Below are 23,473 nucleotides of genomic sequence, written 5' to 3' on the forward strand. Positions count from 1 at the left end.
ATTTACGAAATGATCTTCATTCTACATACGATGAAAATCAAATAGATAATCTAGATGTGTTAGCTTGATGAAAAAATGTTTAAAATTAATATCTTATTTTCTTTACTATTGCATGCGATATTTTAACTGTGCCAATGTCCACAGTAGCATCGAAATTCCCTTTTAGTACAGATCGATGTATTCTTCATGAAAAGAGAAATCAGATGACCGACGAGATGGTGGAGATGCTACTCTACTTCCAAGATTAGTTAGATACGGAGGCAAAACTTCAAGATAAAGATTGATATTTTACTATATCCTCTAATGACGATGACACAAAAAAGACCGACAATTAATAAATTTTTTATCAAACTAGCACAAAAAAGCAAAAAGCAGAAAGAAGATCTTGAAGGAGTTCAGTGACAATAGAAACAAATTGGTACGATTTTACCTATTTTTATTTTATTAATTATATTAAAATTTTCAATTGTTGAGGTGAGTCACCTTTATAATTCTATTTCTTTTCTCTCTCTTCATTGTATTTTAGAGATCAGGCCCAGTCCCTCTCCTTTTCTGTACCATTTCAATATTTATTAATAAATTAGTAAAGATCCATGCCAAACCCTCCACCTAACAAGATGGCTTTATATTTAAATCCTAGTTCCCAACTTTTTTTTAATTTATTCATGCATATTTTTAAAAAAAATTGAAAAAAATCCTAAACGGACCGGACTATGACACGACCCATTTCAAAGGGACCGAGCTGACACGCGGACCGTGCCGTGTCGTGTCTGGCTCATAGGTCGTATCAGCCCAGGCCCTTATGGTTCCGTGCCGAATCTGAGCTGCAGGCCAGAAAACCCCAACCCAACCCAAACCCTCTCTTATGGGTCATGCCAGGCATGGCACAGCACCGTAACCAATGGACCGTACCTAGCACGGCCCGTCTCGTGTCGGGCCAGGGCAACCCGGCCCGTTGTCCATCTCTGCAAGATTCCATCTGTACTTTCAAATACCAACTATGAATGTTACCTTCAAATTGTCTTCAAGGAATTGCCGTTGTGTTTACTGTTGCAGGTAACCAATTAGAAGAAAAAATGACACCGCACAATGGACATTTAATGCTAATTAGATCGCCAAAACTTGAACACTGAATTTCTTCTACGATACCATAACCAGTGTAAAAGAATTTATCAAAAAAATAATTAAACACCAACTTTTTGATGGATAACATTACCACTGGACCAAAAAGCATCATACATCTCCAACGGGGTTCGACTGACTGAGAAATCCTAGTATCTTTCCCCTGGCTCCAGACTAAATTTTGAAGAAGATAACAATAAGGAATCATTATGGTTGTTCAAGAACTACGCACAAGGTGACTTACAGAAGCAGGAAAAGTTGGTAACAGAAAAAGCTCTCTCTGGTAAGGGAAGCTGAGGAACTTCACTATGGCAAACTATAAAACCAGAGATTTCGCTTTTGATTAAATAGAAGCAACCGCTGCATCATGACACCACTACTAACTGATGCTTGCTATCCTCAGAGATCATAATGACAGCTTGGCATGCTTATTTAATCAGCCACTCTGATTAACAGATGATGGCAAAAGTGATGGATAATACATGAGGATGCACCAAATTTCTTAACCAGGATATGAGATTTAAGATTAAATAAAAAAAATTGAAAAAAAAGAAAGAAAGAAGATATTAGATGACCTGCCAACTATACTTACATTACAGAAACTGATGCTATTCACATTTCAACAACATGCTTCAGCTGGTACTCGGCTGAATATGAAGAAGAATGCATATACATGCATTCCAGTTAGGTCAAATGGTCACCCATCACTCCAGTTATCATCATCACCACCCTCGTCACTACCCACAAATGCCTGATTAAATGAAAATGACATGAGACACAAGAAAATCATAGATTAAAAGGGTGGAAAGATGAAAGAAAATGAGGCGAGCACAACCTGGCGAATCGCATTTGCCTTCTCCAAAATTGCAGCAACATTGACATTGGTGGTAGGCTGTGACACAACAGTTGGCTTTGATGTTGTGGTGCGCCTCAGATTAAATGTCTGCAAATTAGCAGAATTGACAGAAAAAGCAGTTTGATTAATGTAAATAGTTAGCACAACCCACTGAAAGCAAATATTTGCTTTTATCAACTCTTCTGTCTATCAGTATTGGCAATTATATTAGGAACTCAATTATTTAGGAGTTAGGACGCAGGATGCTGAATTGCCAAAACCTCAATAAAACTCAATGAGACCATATAAGAATCTAATCCTGAATATGAGGAAAATAATCAACTTCACCAAATGGATTCAGAGGCAAGGTTATTTATCTTGTCTTTTCGCAAATTCATTTGTTTTATTTACTCATCCTTTTCAAAGCATCAGCCTGAAAAGGTGTGTTCCTCAGCAGTTCTTAAGCCAAGAGAATCACCATTACTGAAAGTATGCTGGGATATCCTATCAGCAGATAACAAATAGTTGCCAAAAACTAATGAAAGGAGAGCCCTTTCAAATATAGATGAAAGTTTACCTTGTTCCTTATCTGATGAAGCAACTCTTCCCGTTCATCAAGATCCTTATTGCTAGTACCCTCATTTTCCAGTTTTCTCTGTTCATTCAGTTTCTGCTGATCATGCTGCAGATATCGAGTATACATGATGAAAACATACCACATCACACATTTCCAAAACCTTTTGAATTAATTGTCTTTTAAGTCATTCAAGAATCAGATAATGAATTGTAGGGACAACCAACTTGCATGAATTGCAGTTTCATGAGTAAGGGCATTTATGCTGCCTTTCTACCACAAAAAACAAATATTTTGACTCAATATTATTATCAGAAAGAGCATCAGATAGAAAATGTTTTGCTGTGCCTGTTAGTGCAGTTCTGAATGCTGAACTACCAGTGGCTGGCAACCCAATATTCAACTTACCCATGTATGGAACTTTTCATGGGCGAAAAATCAGCACCTCATGGTATCACTGGTTTTCCTTAACGGTTGTCCCTGAGATGCATTCCCTCCTATTTAGCCAGAAGACTAGACTCTTTAATATTTACCATTTGAGAACACCCTTTAACATTGGCAATTTCTTTAGTATCACCAATTCTAGGATCATGGATATTTTGATGAAAGGGTCAATCATCCAGAGAAAATAACATGTAAAGAGGAGGACTAAGAGCAACTCAGCTGCTTTAAAGTTAATTTTAAAGCTTTGGTTCCCCACCTAGAGATTCAAATAGAGGTTGGGTCAAGTTAAGACTGAATCCAACTGACAAAGTATCCAACCCTTACCCGACCAACAGAACTGATAATCAACCTGACTTGAACTCAACTCCAAAATTTCTCTTTTTTTTTTTTTTTTTTTGAGATAAGCAGAGGGGTTTTCTACCGCAACCCAATTTATTGAGGTAATAAATTTTAAAGAGGTGTAGGTGAAATCAAACCCATGTCATGGGCAACAACTCTTAGCAACTTTACCAAGGGAACCAGTTGACACCTGCTAACTCCAAATTTTTTAACAAAAACTCAACTTGGGTAGGGCTTTGTCAGGTTGCATCAAGTCTGATTGGTTCAGGTGGGATTTATGTTAGGTCAGGTCAAAACCTAATATCAACAAAATATGAGATAAGTTGGGTTAGGCGCCCAGAGTTATGGGCTAGAGCTTGGATCAGGCTGGAGACCCTATTTAAGATATCTGGCAGGGTTGGGTTGCCCAAGCCTTCAACTCAAACCCATTCCAACAGAAAATTGGGTTGACATTTTCCAAACTAAACCTGAAGTTGAGTTAGGTAAGTATGGCCCCAACCCCTCCCGAACCCAAACTACAGGTTTGGTGGACCAAGGTGCAGGTCCCCTCCAGCACAAGTCACCCCACTACCCCAAACTTCATCCCCTCCCTTGACTTCCTTTATGCAAATGATACTACTTGTGCTTATTATCAGCTAGCCACATTATAGCAATGACAGATCTAAAGAATGACATTGCACTAGAAAATCTTATTATAAGATATTCAGCATGCTAATTTGTTGATGATGGTTTTGAAAGAGAAAGCATACTGATATTGAGATTGAAACATACATTGTTCCTGATTTGATGGAGCAATTCTTCCCTTAAATCCAGTTCTTTGTTATTAGCAACATGATTTGACTCTTTGTGCCCATTCAGCTTCTGCTGATCTTGCTGCAAATAACAGATAACACATAATAAGAAAAAGCAACAAGCATGTTACATATGATATTACAATACTCTTGACAGCCAAAATGTAAGAAATGGAACCACATAATAAAATAGCTATTACTGTATTCTCTTTGGGATGTGGTGCAATCACCACAGAGATACATGGTGGCTTTGGTGCACTTTGTACTTGCTGCTGGAAAGCAAATTTTGGAGTTTGTAGACCACCCAACTGGTTAACACTGTCCGCAGTATTAGCATCTCTATCCTCTCCTAAAGCAGTTGATGTCTTCATTATTCTCCACTGCATTGGAGGGGGCGGTGGCAGTGGTGGCAGCTGATCTTGGGATTGTGATGTAGACGTCACTGGATCGTCTGACAAAAAAATAAATCTTCCTTGTTGATTTTTCAAGGAGATAACAGATTCAAGACCTGGGAGATCCACTATGGAACCAGATTGAAAATACCCTGTGCCCTTCTCAGCCTCCAAATACCCGTATCTGCTGATTGTATCTATGCTGGAATGGTTCAATTGCTCAAATCCCATGTAGCTAGAGAGGGATGCTGTTGAAGATGAAATTCCACGTGAATCACCATATATACCATGGTCTCCACATCCATTTCTTTCCTCTTGTTCCCACAGCTCAGAGTTTGAATACGAGCAAGGGCTGAGAGGATCCTCAGAAGAATATGGACAAGATCTACAGAATGTGTCATCATCTGAATCAGAGCCACTGTCTGGCAAAGGAACACTGGGCCCTGGAAGCAATTGAAATGATGGAAACAACAAATCTTCAATGCTTTCATGGAGATTTCCAGTGGGAAATTCCAGTTTCAATCTGGAGTCCAAGCCATTCAAAGGATGAAAAGAGATCTTCATGTGTTCAAGTGGTGGAGAGGATTGCTCTGAGTAGTATGAAGTAGAAGAGATAGACTTTTTTAATGATCCATGTCCAATCTTTTCTTTGGTATTCTTTTCATTGGATGCCTGAGATACAACTCCAGTTGGTGCTTCCTTTTGGTTATCTGCAAGGCAGCTCTCATCTGACTTCCTTTCTTCAGCATTCATCACTCCAGTCGGCATAGGAATATCAGCATATGTAAGTGATGCTTTTCTTTGAAGGGTATTTGCAAGAAATCTATGTGCAAGGCCAGTAAAACTGGATGAGATAATGTTTGTGCTTGGGCCAGCTTCACTACATTGTGATTCAATATTATGAGCAGCTGATAGCTCAGCTTTAGGAGCAACACCATTGTTTCTTGTTACAACAGGTTCATCAGAGTGAGCATGAATGCTAGTAAAGGATGGGGAACAAGGTGATATCTGCTCGACAGGCCTACCCTCATGTTCATGTGTGTTGCAAGATGGGGAACAATTAGATGGATCATTCTGTTGCACCCCATCACATGTTCTAACAAACAATTGATCACCACTTAAATTACACTGGGCTGAGTAATCCAAATTACATAGTGTCCCGGCCATTTTCTCCATAGAGATGAAAACATTTGATATGCTCTCATTTGGCATATCTTTAGTGTCTGATTTGAAAGCTAATCCACTAGCATACAACTTAGTCCTCTCTGTGGAGCTTGAAAGATCAGATGCATAACTTCTAGAATCAGATACAATATTCTCACTTGCAATATTTGGAACACCAAGGTCTGGAGGTTTTGAAGGCTCAACTCCAAAAAGGCCAGCATTTGTCCAGAGTTTAATGGAAGACATGTCATCAGTATCAACAGAAGGAGAATGTTGAGAGATGGATGTCTCAACTGGAGCTTCACTGCCCCACTTGGTTTGGAAACTAGGAATGCTTAAATCAGCACACAGATCACCATCAATGCCTTCACAGACATTCATTCTCATATTATTTTCAGAAAAATTATTGTCAACAGAGCATTTTGAGTTTGAAGCTGAGTCAGTCATGTGAGGTGACTGCATACTGTCCAGACAATCTGAAGAGACAAAGTTTGAAAATTTTGGAGACAAATCTTGGTTCAAGAGCCCATCAGATGCATTCAGAGTTTCATTATCATCGGAATCAGGAATTTTCCCAGCTGTCTCCAGCATCTCTCTGGTTCCAGATTCCATTCCTTGAGAACTAGAGTTAAATACTGAGTTCACTTCGCATTTGGTTTGGCACTCCGCTTCTGTCTCTGTCTCAGATTCTAGTGTATTGAGTGCATCCATATAGTTGTCTGTCTCACTTGTGACTTCATCAACATGGTTTGCACCAGATAATGATACTGGTACTTTAGCAATATCCAACAAAATGTCCTCTTGATTTGAGACTTTAACTTTGGTATGATCCATTTTTGGTGGTTCAGAGTTTACTGTCAGAGACTCTGAATTTTGGATCTTATCAACAATTATGTCATCACATGATATGGGACTTGCAGCCTTAACAATTTCAGTTTTTTCATCCCAAGTAACAGAAGAGGATCTGTCAATGCTTTGCCCTTGCAAAGAATCATGTTGAGAATTATCTTCTCCAACATCTCCATTAGGTTCATCATGTAAAACAGAAGCACAAGAACCACCGTGTTTCATATCTAACTTAGAATCAGAAAATTTATCACATTCTAGGTCATCAGGCCCCATTGAACGGTTTGTATCCAAAACTTCTTTAACACAGCTCAACCAAATCTTTGAATCAGAAGGCATTCTTGATTCACTAGAAAGTTCAAAATTTAATCTCATATCAGGTGCTGATATATTCTGGCTTGAAAGGCTTTGTGCATCAGTACTTGGAGATGCAAAAAGTGAGCTGCTAGCTAGGCTGTTAGTTTCGCATATATCAAATATAAGATTAGTTTAATATTTTATAAAGAAGAAAACAGGTACTGTTTACTAGTAATCAATTATATTTTGTCTAGAATCAGAAAAACCATTCAGAAGAACCTACCTGCCATTGTGCCGCGATCCATGTGCTGAATGAACTTCTCCATTCCTCAGACGTGATCCTTTTCTCTGCATATATTTGTATAATATAGAAGATTTTAGGTTCTCATTTGTGAGCATAAAACTCTTGGTCATTACATGAAGACACAGCTAACAAATCTATAGTCGATGCCTATGGTTTTTAACTATAAATCGTAGAAAGTATGACGAATTGGAGAACCTGTATATCCATACTACAAATTTATCTTAAATGGCTGCCAGTCCTCAACCTAGAAATGGATGAGATCAAAAGTTTTGCAATAATTGCGCAGTGAACAAGGAATGTCCAACAATGGTCAGAGCCATATGGGTTTGTGCTCTCTTTTTCCTTGGTACAAGAGGGATTTTCCACCCCCGAAGGTTAGTTTTGATCATGAATGGTCCAGCAGAATTGAACCTTCCCAAAATTACATATGCTTAACACAACATGATGGTTGTCAAACTTGTGCAGTGCCATACAAAAATCAGGCTGGTATTAATAATATTTAACCCTTTGGGAGTGTAAGGGTAAGGGGGTGTATTTCCAGCTCTAACCACACACATTTAAGTTCAGCCACATGCGCTGCTCATAGTTATAAGGTTGACTAGTATATATTATTATCTATCATACATACATACATACATTTTGTATTTTTTTCCACCTTGTAAGGCCTTCCAAGCAGTTCATCTAACAGAGATTAGAGGGTTGGATTCAAGGTTCGCCGAACTGGAACTAGACCCCATGTAAGTCAGCTGGTAGTATGATTCGGTATGCCCCCTTATTGGGCCCGAAACCTAAACCAACACGGTAAAGAAGCGAAGGAGAGGGAGAACTGGAGAGAAAGAGAGAGGGTGGAGGGAAGATGAGGGAGAGGGAGGCGGCCAGCTACAGCGGTCGCCGCCAGAGGGCTACAAAGGACTGCGGATGACGGTGATGCACAAGAGAGGATGAACCGGAGAGAGAAGCAGAGAGAGAGAGAAGGAGAGAGTTGCTCCTGTTTCAACCACATGGAGGGGGAGGGCAATCGAGGACATCCCCAGCCCTCTGACAGCCACCGTGGGCCACAGCCGGCTCTACCTCTCCTTCCCTCCCTCTCCCCCCCTCTCTCTCTCTTCCTCTCTCCAGTTCACCCTCTCCCCGTGCACCATGATCATCCACAGCCCTCCAGTGGCCCTGGCAGCCAGAGGGCCTCCTCTGACAGCCTCCCCTACCTTTCCCTCTCTTTCCTCCCCCCCTTCTCTTTTCCTCTCTTTCCTTCGGTATTCTGGATTCCACACCATAACCATACCAGTAGGCCACTGATACTGTTCAGCACGCCATGAACTGTCCGGTTCGGGTCGGTTCGGCAAACCGTGGTTGGATTCAAAAAGAAAAGCAAAAATTACTAGTACCTTGATCTTCCGAGCTTTCTTTTCTTTCTGTGCATGTTCACCTTTCTCTGACTCTGACATAGCCCAAACCCTCTTGAAGTAGGATGGATCTGAATATCTCTTTAAACAAGCTCCAACACCAGCACTATCAAATCTGAAAAACACAACCAGATTATTTATATGAATGGAAGAAAAATAGAAGTCTTCCCAACATGTAGAATACATAAATCATAAAAATCTCACTTGTCAAGCAGGAACAAACGTGGTGGATCACGACATTCTTCATAGAAATCCATCATAAAGCATGGCAACTCATTATATAGGAGGTGACTTTGCTGGTTCCGGAGATTGGCATGCCAGACACAACCTGAGATTGAAATTTTGCCATCAAGGAACTAAACTACCATGATCCCATTTTTAACTTAACAAAAATAATGATTCCAAGTTCCAACCATCAGTTTCTTCAATGTATCCTGACAGCATATAAGTGTAACATATAACAGGGTGAAAATGCTTCATGCCTGTGTATTGCAGAAATGGTGACTCATTTATCTATTGCTGTCACAGGGTAAGAAAAGAAGTTTGGATTTTGGTGAGTCCTTTCACGTGCACAGGGAAGCATCAAAATTGTTTTGTGAAATTCAAGACTGAATTTTAGTTCACCAATAGGTGCATGAAGACTCTTCACAAGCACACATTCAAATCCTTTGTCACATTAAATGAAGAAAAACAAGATGATCAGTGATAAAAAGAACGCCCCGACAATGAGGTGGAAGCTGATGTTATGCTTATTAAAAAACAAAATGTAAAGTTTGTCATATTGGTAAAATATTGCCACATAAACAGGCACTATTTAATATCTTCTAGTTTGCAGCTTATTATCTTTGTCAGCCTTTTATTGCCTCTATTTTTTTTCCTTGGCAAACACCTTGTCAGTTCAATTCAGTTACCATGCATGATATTATCTGCCTATCATTATATCAATTAGTTATTGAAATAAATATGGGATAAAAAAAAAGCTACTGTTTCTCATTTTTAAAGAAAACTTTGCTTGGAACAACTTAAGTGGGTAAGTCATGAAGATAATTCCTCCCAAATGACTATGAACAATACATCTTGCTGCTAGAGAAGCGCAGAGGTTAAGTTCTTGTCTATGGTCTACCAAGTACACCATACAATGACCAGCAATTATGTATTAATCTGAGAACACAAAAAGGCTGGAAAGTTCTAAGACCATCCCAAGATGTAAATGTGGACCAGTGTCCCCAACATGTATCGCCCATATATCATATCAATAGGCACAGGTATTGGCAGAACAAATGAACAGACACCAATAGCTCAGTTTGTAGCTTTGAATCAATTGATCTGCAATCTTACATTTAAAGCTTGCTTATGCTAAATCAATTGGATGCTTATAATCAGCAAAGGTAGAAGGCTTCTACTGACGGTCTCCAGAGGATACTGACATATAATAAACTAATGCAGGTCCTATATTGATAAGAAATGCTAAGCATACACAACTAACAAGAATCCATCAAGCATTTCTCAGTAAAAAGGGTTTGTGGGTGCCCGGGGGGAGTGGGGGTGCGGAACCTATTGAGCAACTGTGTTATGTTCTTGATCATACAGTAATATTCATGGATATGTTCTGAGCCTTTTGGAGACATGGAGTTGCCTCTCCACATTTCATACTTGCCACCAGTTTTTAGCATCATAATCTTCAATAAAATATATAACTTAAAACCATACAGCTTCCAACATCAAGAACAACCAGACCATTTACAATCAAGATGGGGTCAGCTTAGATGACAACTCTAAGCAAGATGGCTCCACAAAAGAATAAAGCAGGCTTACACAAAAGCTGAGCATAGAGGAAAAGCATTAGGAATATATGTGGCACATTTGGACATGCAGTAATAGATATTTGACTGAACTGATGCTAAAATAGCTTACATAAATCTGATACCTTCTACATAAGCAAAATGTATGTGGCTTGTTTGACCATGAATGGCCTGCTCAAGTGATGGAAGTGCTGCTTCTATGTTCTTTACTCGAGTCAACATTTTACGCCCCCTTGCAGCTGTCGCTGTCACTTGTTCATGCAGGTCATGGAAAACATCTGCAGCAAACCTACGAAATGGCAAAAGGTTGTCTCAGTACAAGCATTATAGTTCACAGTTTACACATGGTCACAACCAGACCACAAATAAAAGAGTTGAAATACAAAAGCAAGCAGATCATTTTAGCAAAAACCATAGAAATCATATACAATCTAAGTCAGCATCTGTACAGGTGAAGTTTGGAAGCATACTAACCAAACAGGATATCATTTTAAATTATGCTAGCACAGGGCACATGCTATGCACATGGTGGACTAAGGAGGATGAGATATTAATGGGTTTCAATGATCCTACCACCAGCAAAATGTTTGGGGACTACTTTTCACTTATGGATTTTCTAATTTACATGTGCTCGAACGCTCATTTTTGTTAGCATCTGTCTCTCTCTCTCTCTCACACAGGCAAAACAACAACAACAATAACAACCCCTGCATGTGCAAGTGAGAGGTGTGCTAGTTGAGCTTGAGACAATCTTTGGCCTAGCTAGCCTGGCCAGTGATTTGCTATAGGTGAAAGTAAAACAGCCATCTGTAGTGTAGATAGTCTAACCACCAACTACCCTTTCTTTACATCACAGTTTCCTGCTAATTCTTAAACCATCGCGTCTAGTCTCCCGGCATGTTGTGCCTCATTAAGTCCATTCTTCCCTGCAGTTACCCTTTAATCCCCATTGGTAGCCCAGCTAAATCAGGTTAATGTCCACAATGGAAAGGACTCACACACTTATATCCACTGTTCAACATCCAAACCCTGACATTGAGCTAGTTTGGATGCAAAACCATGAAAGGGGGAACCATCTTTGATGATATGCTCAACATACTTCACTTTGCCTCTACATGACACATCCAAAAATACTTTCTATCTGCTCCAATCACTAGAAACAAAAAAGATAAATATATACTTCTTACATTAAAAGCCTATTTTCCCAAAAATTAGAAGAGTACTGTATTATTCTACAAAAATTCTCTATGGTAATAAAGTAGCTACATAATCACACGCTACCAATTTGTGAACAATCATTTAAGTCCCACATAGTTTGTGTCAACCTTGTCGGTTGGCATCAACTCTCTAAGCAACTTAATCACCATCTTCTTATGCACATCTCCAAAATCCAACCCAGTAAGTCAAAGCTCAACTTAGTCCAGCCAAACTGTCTTTGTCCACTAGGCTGTTCCAAGTAACCTACCACCACTACTGCTAACTGCTGACTTCCCTCCCTCATCCTCTTTCTGCTACCTCTCCTTATAAGCATTTGCACATGTACATCTCCAGGATCCCCATTCTCCATCAAGAGGAAGTCCTTCTCCAAATTGGAAAATTTCAAATTCCAGTAATTATTTCCAATTACTCCTTTACCATTTTTTTTCAACCCTCAATTCCACTCTATGAAAGAAACAATCAGCTGGCTTATCCAAATCAATCAGAATCCACAAAATGCCTTCCCAACTATTTGAATCTTCGATCTCCTTGCCTCCATCTGGCAGTCAATTTCTAGAAACCTAACATGATCCTTGTTGGAGTAAACCGACTGACCTCCATAAACCGACCGATCTCCAGCACACACCGACCGACACCCGACTCTGATCCACTAAATGGACAGACAATCCTGGAAGCAATTACCGACTATATGTCGGCTGAGCAGTCCGACGCTACTCTCGACCGACCAATCGAACACCCCTCACCGAATCAAGATCGGTAGGCAGCCGATGTTCGGACTCTACAGACAATAAATTACTTCGGCCGTCGGTATTTCAGAGTTACTAACCGACAACCAACTCTCGATGCACAATCAGCCGACTCATTCAAATATGTCATAACCGTCACGGATGGTTACTCCACTGATACCGCGGCGTAATCCGTGGGGATTAATAACCCACTATGAGATTACCGCCCTGTGATTCTACGCCGCTAAATGCGAGACCATATCCGACAGTTACGACAATCTACTCTATAAAAAGAGGATAAGGCAACAAGTTTCGGTAAGCTAATTTTGATACGCTAAGCTGTCTCCGTTCTCATTCTACTGTTGCCCAGTCCCCTTCTGACTTAAGCATCGGAGGGTCCCCGCCGGAGACAACTCCGGTCAGTGCGGACTTCATTTTGTAGGTGCTCGTTCCCGATGAACAGGCGACGAGGGGATTGGCAGCAACAGATTGGTGCACCAGGTAGGGGAAAAAACGGCGACAACAAGAAAACTCGCAATGACGAGAACCAGAGCTCAACAATCAACGGCGACCGGCTCGACGAGACACTCTTCCCGTCGGGAAGAGGTCCCTCCCCTGCCTCCGGTAGCAGAACCCAGTTCTCCACACCCCGTGGTCACCACAAACGCTCGGATTGCTGCGATCGTGCAACAAATGAACGTCCTCGCGGAGGCAGTCAAAAGCTTCCAACAACAACAAACCCAGCCATCACAACCGCCGGCGGAGCAACCGGTAGCGCATTCAGTGCCTTCCAAGCATAGCCGCCGTCATCCGCAACGATCTCCGTCCCTTCTACCAGAGCGGCGATCTCGACTTTCTCAACGGGATGAGTAGCGGTACTCGCGGCAACCTCGACGCGCTACCCACCATTCACAGCACCCCTCTCCTTCCCAGCTAGACCGAGTAAGGAAGGAGAAGCGACCGCAAACACCGTCTGCCTCTAATTCGTTGAGAGGATCAACTCCCAGAGTCTCCCACCACCGACGACTTGAAGACTACAAACGTAAGTTCGAGGAAATCGATCGTCGACTCATCCAGCTCCAGACAGACGGTCAGAAATCGTCAAACGATTTCGATTTCCATACCGCCCAGCCTCTTTCCCGACTTATTTTGAACGAACCGATCCCGACTCAGTTCAAGATGCCGCATATGGAGCCCTATGACGGTTCCACCAACCCACTCGATCACCTCGAGAGCTACAAGGCTCTTATGACAATCCAGAGAGCAACCGACGTTCTCCTGTGCATCGGCTTCCCGACTACACTTCGGAAAGCTGCTCGAGCCTAATAATCTGGGCTTCGGTTGGGAAGCATCCACTCATTCGAGCAGCTGGAATATTCCTTCGTGGCCCATTTCAGCACCGATCGGAGGCCGCCACAAATCTCGGATAGTCTCTCTTCAATCAAACAAGGAGAGATCGAAACACTCTGAGATTTCATGGCCCGATTCAATGCAGCCACGCTTGAGGTCAGGGACCTCAACGAAGACATGGCCATATCGATCGTGAAAAGAGGTCTGAGGAGGTTCCGATTCACGTACTCACTGGATAAAACCCTTCTTCGGACGTATGCTGAACTCTTAGAACACGCGTACAAATACATGCGCGCTGACGAAGGAGCTTCTGACCGACGCCAGACAGAAAACAAAGGTCAGAAGAAAAAGTAGAAGAGTGGGGCTCCGACCGAAACAAGTAGGCCCCCATCCAATAAGCAAGCCTCACCCCAACGACGGAGTCCGAGGCCGACACATAACAGGTATAATTTCTATACCCCTCTCTCTGCTCCTCGTACACATATCCTCATGGAAATCGAAGGGGCAGAATATCTACGACACCCTCTGCCGATGAAAGCGAAGAATCGTGACCGAAGGAAGTATTGCCGGTTCCACCGAGACCACGGCCATGACACCGAACAATGCATCCAGCTCAAGGATGAAATAGAAGCCTTGATACGATGTGACTACCTCAAAAAATATAGGAGGGAGCCGCCGACTCAACTCCCTCTCGATCGACGACCCCAAACGACTGAGGAAGCTGTGAGTAACCAACCGACCGCGGGAGTCATCAACATGATCACCAGACGGCTGGATCGGAGGGCAACTTCTGACGAAGAGTCAACGAAGCGACCAAGACTCCATGATGTAATAACCTTCTCGGAGGAAAATGCTCGGAGAATTCAAACTCCCCGTGATGACGCTATTGTTGTTTCAGCAACAATAGCGAATTATGATGTAAAAAAGATACTTATTGATAATAGAAGCTCAACTGACATTCTGTTTTACTCAACCTTCTCCCGAATAAAATTGCCAATCAACCGACTCAGAAAAATCTCGATACCGTTAGTTGGCTTCACAGGAGATGCAGTCACAGTGGAAGGAGAAATCACCCTCCCCCTAACCGCTGGGATTGAATCACAACAAAGCACCGTCTTCATAAGCTTTACGGTCATCCGAGTACCCTCGACCTACAACGCGATACTCGAAAGACCCGGACTACATGCCCTGAGAGCGATAGTCTTGACAAACTACCTGTTGGTCCGATTTCCGATCGAAAACGGCATCGGAGAAATGCGCGGGAATCAACAACTCGCCCGACGCTGTTTCACGATCTCCATCCAGAACAATAAAACTGAGGACTCCCTGCCGGCCGACAAATTAGACCAAAAGAAGAATCAGAAAAGGGGTGAGCCAGTCGAACAATTGACTTCCATCCCGATAACAGAAAATCCCAAGCAAACGATCCGAATCGGGTCATAATTGTCCGACTCGGAGCGACAACAACTAATCAAATTGCTCAAAGCCAACGCCGACATTTTTGCTTGGTCGGTCATGGACATGCCCGACATTCTTTTAGAAATAATGATCCATCGGCTCAACATCAGTCCAAACGTCAAGCCAGTGAGACAGAAAAAACGGTCCTTTGCCCCGAAAAGATAAAAAGCCATCGACGAGGAAGTCGATAAACTACTCGCGGCGAGCTTCATCAGAGAAGTCACATATCTAGACTGGCTCGCCAATGTAGTCATGGTGAAAAAGATCAACGAAAAATGAAGGATCTGCATCGACTACACTGATATGAATTAAGCCTGTCCAAAAGACAGCTTTCAACTGCCAAAAATCGACCAGTTAGTAGACGCGACATCGGGCCATCGACTACTAAGCTTCATGGATGCCTTTGCTGGATATAATCAAATCCGCATGACACCAAAGGACGAGGAACACACGGCTTTCGTGACCGACAAAGGCTTATATTGTTACAAAGTAATGCCTTTCGGTCTGAAAAGCGCCGAAGCTACCTATCAACGACTCGTCAACAAAATCTTCAAAGCACAGATCAGACGAAACATGAAAGTATACGTAGACGACATGCTGGTGAAAAGTACCCAGACTTCGAACCATATTCGATATTTGGAAGAAGCTTTCAACACGCTCCGACGACACCAGATGAGGTTAAATCCGATCAAATGTGCGTTCGGAATGACCTCGGGAAAATTTTTTGGATTTCTTGTTTCGCAACGAGGGATCGAAGCCAACTCCAAAAAAATAAAAGCTATCATCGACATGAAGCATCCAAATACGAAGAAGGAGATACAACAACTAAATGGCAGAATCGCTGCACTCAGCCGATTTATCAATAGGTCGGCTGAAAGGTGTCTACCATTCTTTAAGACTTTGAGGCAAACGAAGGACTTCTCCTGATCAGATAAATGCCGACAAGCCTTCAAAGACTTGAAGAAGTACCTGGCTTCTCCACCTTTACTCATGAAATCGAAGGTCGGAGAAATACTATATCTCTACTTGGCGACATCGACAGAAGCGGTTAGCTCGGTACTCGTTCAGGAAGACGAAAACCGAATTCACCAACCCGTCTACTACACCAGCAAGGTACTCCACAACGCCGAAGTCCGATATTCAAGAGTGGAGAAAATGATCTACGCTCAATCATATCAGCGCAACGGCTTCGCCCCTACTTCCAGGCACACTCCATTGTAGTCCTTACCGATCAACCACTAAAAGCAATCTTGCACCGTCCTGATACATCGGGACGATGGCGAAGTGGGCGATGAAGCTGGGCGAATTCGACATACAATACCGACCACGACCGTCCATGAAGGCACAAGTTCTAGCCAACTTCATCGCAGAATGCACAATAGCCGATGACAAGTCGAAAGATGCAACTACGAAGGAGGCTGCAACCCCCGAACCCGACCTAAGGTCGACCTGGATGCTGCATATCGACGGGGCATCGAATGCTTAAGGCAGTGGAGCTGACCTCATTCTCACCAACTCAGAAGGGGTAGTCACCGAGTACGTCTTTCGATTTGACTTCAAAACTTCAAACAACCAAGCCGAATACGAAGCTCTCTTAGCCGGTTTAAAATTGGCTAAGGAGCTCGAGATTGACAGTCTGAAAGTCTTCACCGGCTCTTAACTGAGCGTGGGACAAATCAAAGGCAAATTCGAAGCTCGAGACTTGATCATGGCGATATACCTTCAAAAGGTGAAAGACCTCGTAACGAATTTAAGATACTTCGAGATCTTTCACATACCCAAGATCGAGAATGCTCGAGCCGACGTACTTTCCAGACTGGCAACGACTGCTTACAGTTTACTGGGTCGAACATTCGCAGAGTGTCTTGAGCAACCGGGCATCGATAAAAATGAAAAAGTGTTGCAACTAACAGCCGAACCTAGTTGGATGGATCCGATCATCCGATATCTGTCCGACGGAGTCCTCCCTGAAGACCCTGCAGAAGCAAAACGAACCTGATGGGCAGCTTCCCAGTATGTAATGATGGATGGTCGTCTTTACAAAAGATCATTCTCCCTTTCCTTACTGAAGTGCCTAGGACCGACTGATGCCGACTATGCACTTAGAGAAGTACATGAAAGAATTTGTGGAAGCTACTTGGGGGGCAACTCCTTAACCTACAAGATTTTGTGACAAGGTTACTATTGGCCCACCATGAAAAAGGATGCGGCTGACTTGGTCCGGAGGTGCGAACCATGCCAGAAGTATGCCAACATACAGCATCAACCTGCTAATCGGCTAACGTCCATTGTCGCACCCTGGCCTTTCACTTAGTGGGGAATTGACATGGTCTTTTTTTCCCCGACGTCTGATCAAAGAAAATTCATAGCGGTCGCAATCGACTATTTCACCAAATGGGTAGAAGCCGAACTCCTGACCCAAATCACCGAATGCAAAATGGAAGACTTCATCCAGAAATCCATCATCTACAGATTCGGACTGCCGCATACTATCATCACCGACAACGAACGACAATTCGATAATCAGGACTTCAGAGAATTCTGTACAAAGTTCCATATTATACATAAGCTTACATCGGTCGGGCACCCGCAATCAAATGAAGAGGTTGAGGTGACCAACCGAACAATTTTTCACGGATTAAAGACCCAACTAAATGAGGCTAAAGGTCCTTGGATCGAAGAGCTATATCCAGTCTTATGGGCATATTGAACAACTCCTCGTATACCGACTGGAGAGTCTCCTTTCAACTTAGCCTACGAAACGGAGGCGATGATCCCACTCAAGATCGAGTTACCATCGACAAGAGTTGAGCAATACAATGAACCGAACAACTCCGAGTGTCGGAGAGCCGACTTAGATCTCCTACCAAAACTTCAACACAAAGCTCAACTTCATATGGCCACGTACCAGTAGAAGATAGCTCGGTACTATAACGCCGAAGTCAAGCCGAAAGTTTTCCGATCAGGAGACTTGATTCTGAGAAAAACAGAAATCTCAAAACCTCTAGATCAAGGAAAGCTATCTCCGAACTAGGAAGGACCCTACAGGATATCAGAGACAAACAGACCGAGTGCCTATCGGCTCGAAACCTTGGAAGATTCGACTATTCCCCGAACATGGAATGCCGACAATCTAAAGTTGTACTATCAGTAATCCTTGTATGCACTTGGAAATACAGTTCTGTTCCAGAATCGTAAACCAGACTTCTAATGAAATGTCGGTCCTCGTTGTGGAGGCTAGATCATCGATGTCACGGCTTGGGGTCTGATTTTTCCAAAAAAGTCAGAAACCTTCAACCTGACCACCGACTGTATCCCGATTCTCCTATAGAACCGACCTATCTACTTCAATGGGAGGCTAGCGCCGGCCATGTAGATTTCCTCCACAAAAATCGCGCCGCCCCCATAGTCAGCTTTCCGTTCAAATGGCTGGCTAACTTGCCGACTTGGTATCAACTAAGAAAGGCAAAATACCAAAACAATCAAGGTCGGATTAGAATTATACCGACGTGACCACGACCAATCGAGAGATATTCGGCTTGCTATCATTTATCAGATAATACAACATATGAACCTGATTAAGGTCCGAGTAATGGATATACAACTTACTATCGTTATCCTAATTAAATACGTCGAAAACTACACGACTAGCAGACCTTACAATCTGTGGAATGGTCGGATCTACGATCTACATTCAGAGATTACTCCACCGACGGACATCACAGACATTTCAGCAAACAAAAATTCTATATCTTGAAGAAAAATATTTTTATTCATTATCAGAAAAGAAAGTACAAAATTGGACCTAAGTCCGATTACAACTTTCTTTACAAAAAAAAAAGATACACCAACTAATCTTCGTCGCCGCCTTTTGTTCCGCCGAAGAATCGGTGGACCCACTTTGAATCAGTTTCTCCAACAGACTTTACCTTCCAGCTCGAGAATGGTACGAATCGGATCAGACTGCGAAGATGGTTGGCCGATCATACTGCCAGACCAACCACGCCAACAGCCTGATCCACTTCTACATGAAAAATGCAATCAACGACCGCACCCCTTTGCTGAAGCCCGACCGGCAACCGGAGCTAGAGGCGGGCTTTAGATTTTAGTCCACCGACGAAAATGACTTTGATCATGCAGCTGAGACGGGGATGCGGAATACACGGTAACGGGTCGTCGACCCCACCATCGGCACCAAGAACGAAAAGTTGACGACGGCTCGAAGCACAATTCCACTTCCGAAATCGACTTACAATCGGACCACATAATAGAAAAACCTCCGGGTCTGACAGGTAGCCGTCGGCCAGAATTTCCAACCAAACACCCCCTACAAGAACCTCACCCATCAAAACCATTTGGGAGGCTCTGGAAAAAAATAAGGAACAGTTTTACTCGAGAGCGGCCCTCTGACAAAACTCTCTCATCAAAAAGGATGGAATGAGGGATGAGTACCTGGCTGACAGCAGCCCCTTTATATAGGAATGTCCGACGGTCCAGATGAAAGCGGTTAGATCGAGAACACGCTGAATGACGACATGTGGTAGCATCTAGACCCATCACCGGACAACGGTTCGACGCACCTGCCCCATATTGAACCATGTCATCTCTATCCGCGTGAACGTCTCCGATCCAATGGCATCCCGACACGTGGCAAAAATCTACATGCCAGAATTAAATCCTGCGACGTCGGTTTGCCTTCCCAATGTAACAACTGGCGCCGGCTTACCTTCCCGATATGACGTTTGACACCAGATCCTCCTACCAATACGACGGCTCGAAAGCGACAAAATGACTATTCAGCCGTACTCCAACGAAAGTGGTGTCAGAGCCGGGATTCAACATGACAGACAACAGCTCCTTTCATCCAAGGCAATTAACCACATGACGACGCACGCAACGATCCACCATTGGACTCGGGAGTGGGGGGACAATTGTTGGAGTAAACCGATAGATCTCCATAAACTGATCGATCTCCGGCACACACCGACGGACACCAGACTCTGACCCACCAAACGAACAGATAATTCTGGAAGCGATTACCGACTATATGTCAGCTAAGCAGGCCGACGCTACTCTCGACCGACCAACCGAATACCCTTCACCGAATCAAGATCGGTAGGCGGCCGATGTTCAGACTCTACAGACAATAAATTACTTCGACTGTCGGTATTTCAGAGTTACTAACCGACAACCGACTCCCGACGCACAGTCGGCCAACTCATTCAAATATGTCATAACCGTCACGGACGGTTACTCCACTGATACTACAGCATAATCCAGGAGGATTAATAACCCACTATGAGATTATCGTCCTGTGATTCTACGCCGCTAAATGTGGGATCATATCCGACAGTTACGACAATCTACTCTATAAAAAGAGGTAAGACAACAAATTTCAGTAAGCTAATTTTGATACGCTGAGCTCTGTCTCCATTCTCATTCTACTGTTGTCCAGTCTCCTTTTGACTTAAGCATCAGAGGGTCCCCGCCGGAGACAACTCCGGTCAGTACGGGCTTCATTTTGCAGGTGCTCATTTCTTACAAACAGGCGACGAGGGGATTGGCAGTAACAATCCTCAAAATCTTGTCCAACCACCTAGTTTGCAAATAAATCCGCACTAAACAATTCATCACCATGCCAACTTATTCTTTATGGTACCCCATCTAGCTAGATAGTTCAGAGACCCGACTTGAAACAGACCAGCATCGCCACTCACAACAACATGCTAATTTGAATTGTCCTAGACATTTAAACCCTCCAACCCGCCCAACCACCCCCAAGTGGTTTTCCTTCTGCATATGTGCCATAAAACAAGTCTCATCCAACAAATTCTTGGAGTACCCTTCTTTTTCCAAGAAATTAAACTAAAAACATATGAGCTAAAGGAAAGGAGTATTAAAAATAATTTTTTTAAAAAAAAAACATACACAATCACACGCATATAAATTCATGACATAGCAACAGCATACCGTATAGGATGCAGTATATGAATCTTGAATTGAAACAAACTACGAAATTTTGCCATAGCTAAATCTTTCCAACTACAAAAACAAAAAAAAGAAGACGAAAATATCATTTAAAATTCCAAGGGCATTAGAATATGCAATTGAGTACCAAAGGTTCACACCATTGTGCAAGAAAGACAAGAAAGCCAAGAAAACAAGAAATCGAGAAACAGAACAACAAGAAACAAAAGAAAAGGGGGAAAAAACAAGAAACTTCAAGAAAAGAAGGAAAAGAAGAAGAGGAATTACTCGGCGAGATCGCCCAGCTGCCTCAAGACCCCAACGAGCCCCGCGACCGCAACCCCATCCAAGAGAGCCTTGGAGTCCTCCTTCTTGGCGGGCCCTCGGTAGAGCTCCGGATCTCCCAGCCGGTACTCGTTCCTCACCTCGAACCGCACGAGCGGCATCCTTGCTCCCTCCCCTCCCTTTCTTCGCTCACCGCGGAGGAGGAGAAACCGGCTCCGGTCGGGATCTGGCGAAAGAGAGACCTCGAAGCCCCGCTCTCATCGCCGAAGCGAAGCCAAGCTAACCACCCAAAGTTTTAGAAGAGGAGAGTTGGGCGGCGGTGACCGGACAGCGGCGAGACATAGACAACGACGGCCTAACTGTCTGAACCGGGCGCGCTCTCTCTCACTGTTTTGGTGCGGCCGCTCGCTTGTTGCCTTCGCCACAAGGCACTATCATTCTTCTCAGTTCTCGTTCAGAGGACACCACCGGAAACATAAGTGGGTTGGCTTCAGATGCCCCCAATTAATTAGGATTATTTAATAATGCAGGAAAGAAAGAAAGGGTTGTCTTAAATGATCATTTATTATTACTAAATCTAATGGCAGTGAGGACTGCTAAATTTAGCTACACGGGGGACATATTTATTGGCGGAATGCGGTAGGTTCAATGATGCTCATCTTACAAGTAGGTTTGAGAATGGATATAATTTTTTCCATTTCATCTATTTTGCAATTGTATGTGTTTTGTGATCGAAAACATCTACGTATGCCTTATCATAGCAAAATATTATTTGGTTTGGGTCTTTGGTACCGAGTGTTTTTAAGTTGTTGGACTTAATTTTTTTTTGGGTACCATCTTGTCAAATACAAAGGCATGTCCATTTTAAAACACACGGGTGACATGCTATTTTCGACACTTTGATGAATAACCCTTGACAACAAATAAATTATTGACATAGAGATTGCCAGATTGGGAATTTTTTTTTTTTTCGTGGTAGCCATAATAATGATCAATTTATATGTTCTGAGTATTACAATAATTTCATATATATTGGTGATAGCAATCTTTTTCCAATACTATCTTTAGAATTTATATAAATTTATAGTTAATCATTTTGATTTTATAAAATTCAACTATCTAAATAAATTATTACACCAAACATTTTTATTGCAACACTATATATTTTAATTTATGGGCAACCGTGGTACTGAATAGTGGTGGTCACTTAGACCAGAAAAAGCAAGAAGAAAAGCAAAGTTTGCTTCAAAGATTACTAAATTCGCTTTTGCTTTGTAACGTTCCATCACGGCTATTATGATGGCTTAAAATAGTTATCGCTACAGTCGTTGCAATGCTATACTAAAATTATTAGAACCCCATGGCACATTGACAATAATAGCCCATAACAAGACTTTTGGGAAGGTTTACAAAAACAAAATTGACCATATGATCTACAGGCCAAATTTTATTATGCCTTTTACATATTATTTTTCACATAGTATTTTTAAAAATGATAAGAGATTGGGATGCACTCTCTTGTGTGAGACTACATGTCATCAGCTTTTGCCTTAGAAATCTTCCTCGAGCCAAAGTTTAATTGCTCAATTTGACTATGAGCATGAAGGGTGTGCCATCTGAATTTTGACTAAATATTAGTTCACATGAAAAATATTTTCTTAAGTATTTTTGGATTGTTACGAATGCTTGTACTGATATATATTTAGTCCGATATATATTAGAAAGATCTTAAACTCTAATACAAGATCGAAAAAATTAAATAATATCTTTCAACTAATATTTTTTTATGAAATTTTATATTATTACAAATAATGTTAGAGCAAATTCATCTCATGGTCTATATAGGTTATAGAACATTATGTCATGAGATCCTCTGAGACTAATTATAGGCTAGCTGTTATGTTTGTGGTAGAATTTGAGGATGCCAACACCTATAAAGTACATTGCTTGAATCATGGATTACAATTATCCAAAAAGATGAGCATAGCTGGTTAAAAGCCATACAAGGACAATGATTTGGCTGGCTGGAGTCAGGTGGGACTCCTGTAGCAAAAGTCTCAACACACTGGTTCATGTTGCATATCCTATTAGTCCTCATGGCAGCATGATCAAATGGAAGCACGAAGCCTTTCAGTTTTCTCTTTTTCTTTTTCTTTT

The 23,473-nt window shown here is 42.3% G+C and overlaps 1 protein-coding gene across 3 annotated transcripts; it reads right to left on the minus strand.

The window, feature by feature from the left end:
• Positions 1-1,526: 1,526 nt before the first annotated feature.
• Positions 1,527-21,822, minus strand: LOC105040614 (SCAR-like protein 2). Of its 3 annotated transcripts, none has more exons than XM_073254585.1 (10): positions 21,320-21,822; positions 10,439-10,602; positions 8,716-8,839; positions 8,494-8,626; positions 7,088-7,152; positions 4,336-6,961; positions 4,086-4,187; positions 2,535-2,639; positions 1,958-2,065; positions 1,527-1,873 (listed from the first exon to the last, which is right to left on the minus strand). In XM_073254585.1, the coding sequence occupies exons 1-10, from the start codon at positions 21,475-21,477 to the stop codon at positions 1,820-1,822; spliced, it is 3,639 nt and encodes a 1,212-aa protein (XP_073110686.1). In that variant the 5' UTR covers positions 21,478-21,822; the 3' UTR covers positions 1,527-1,819. The 3 variants fall into 3 exon arrangements, with proteins under 3 accessions (XP_073110686.1, XP_010915514.1, XP_010915511.1); XM_010917212.4 differs by having other exon boundaries at positions 4,306-6,856; positions 21,320-21,819; XM_010917209.4 differs by having other exon boundaries at positions 4,306-6,961; positions 21,320-21,819.
• Positions 21,823-23,473: the final 1,651 nt, after the last annotated feature.

This window comes from Elaeis guineensis, chromosome 3 (assembly GCF_000442705.2).
Source record: "Elaeis guineensis isolate ETL-2024a chromosome 3, EG11, whole genome shotgun sequence".
NCBI lineage: Eukaryota > Viridiplantae > Streptophyta > Magnoliopsida > Arecales > Arecaceae > Elaeis > Elaeis guineensis.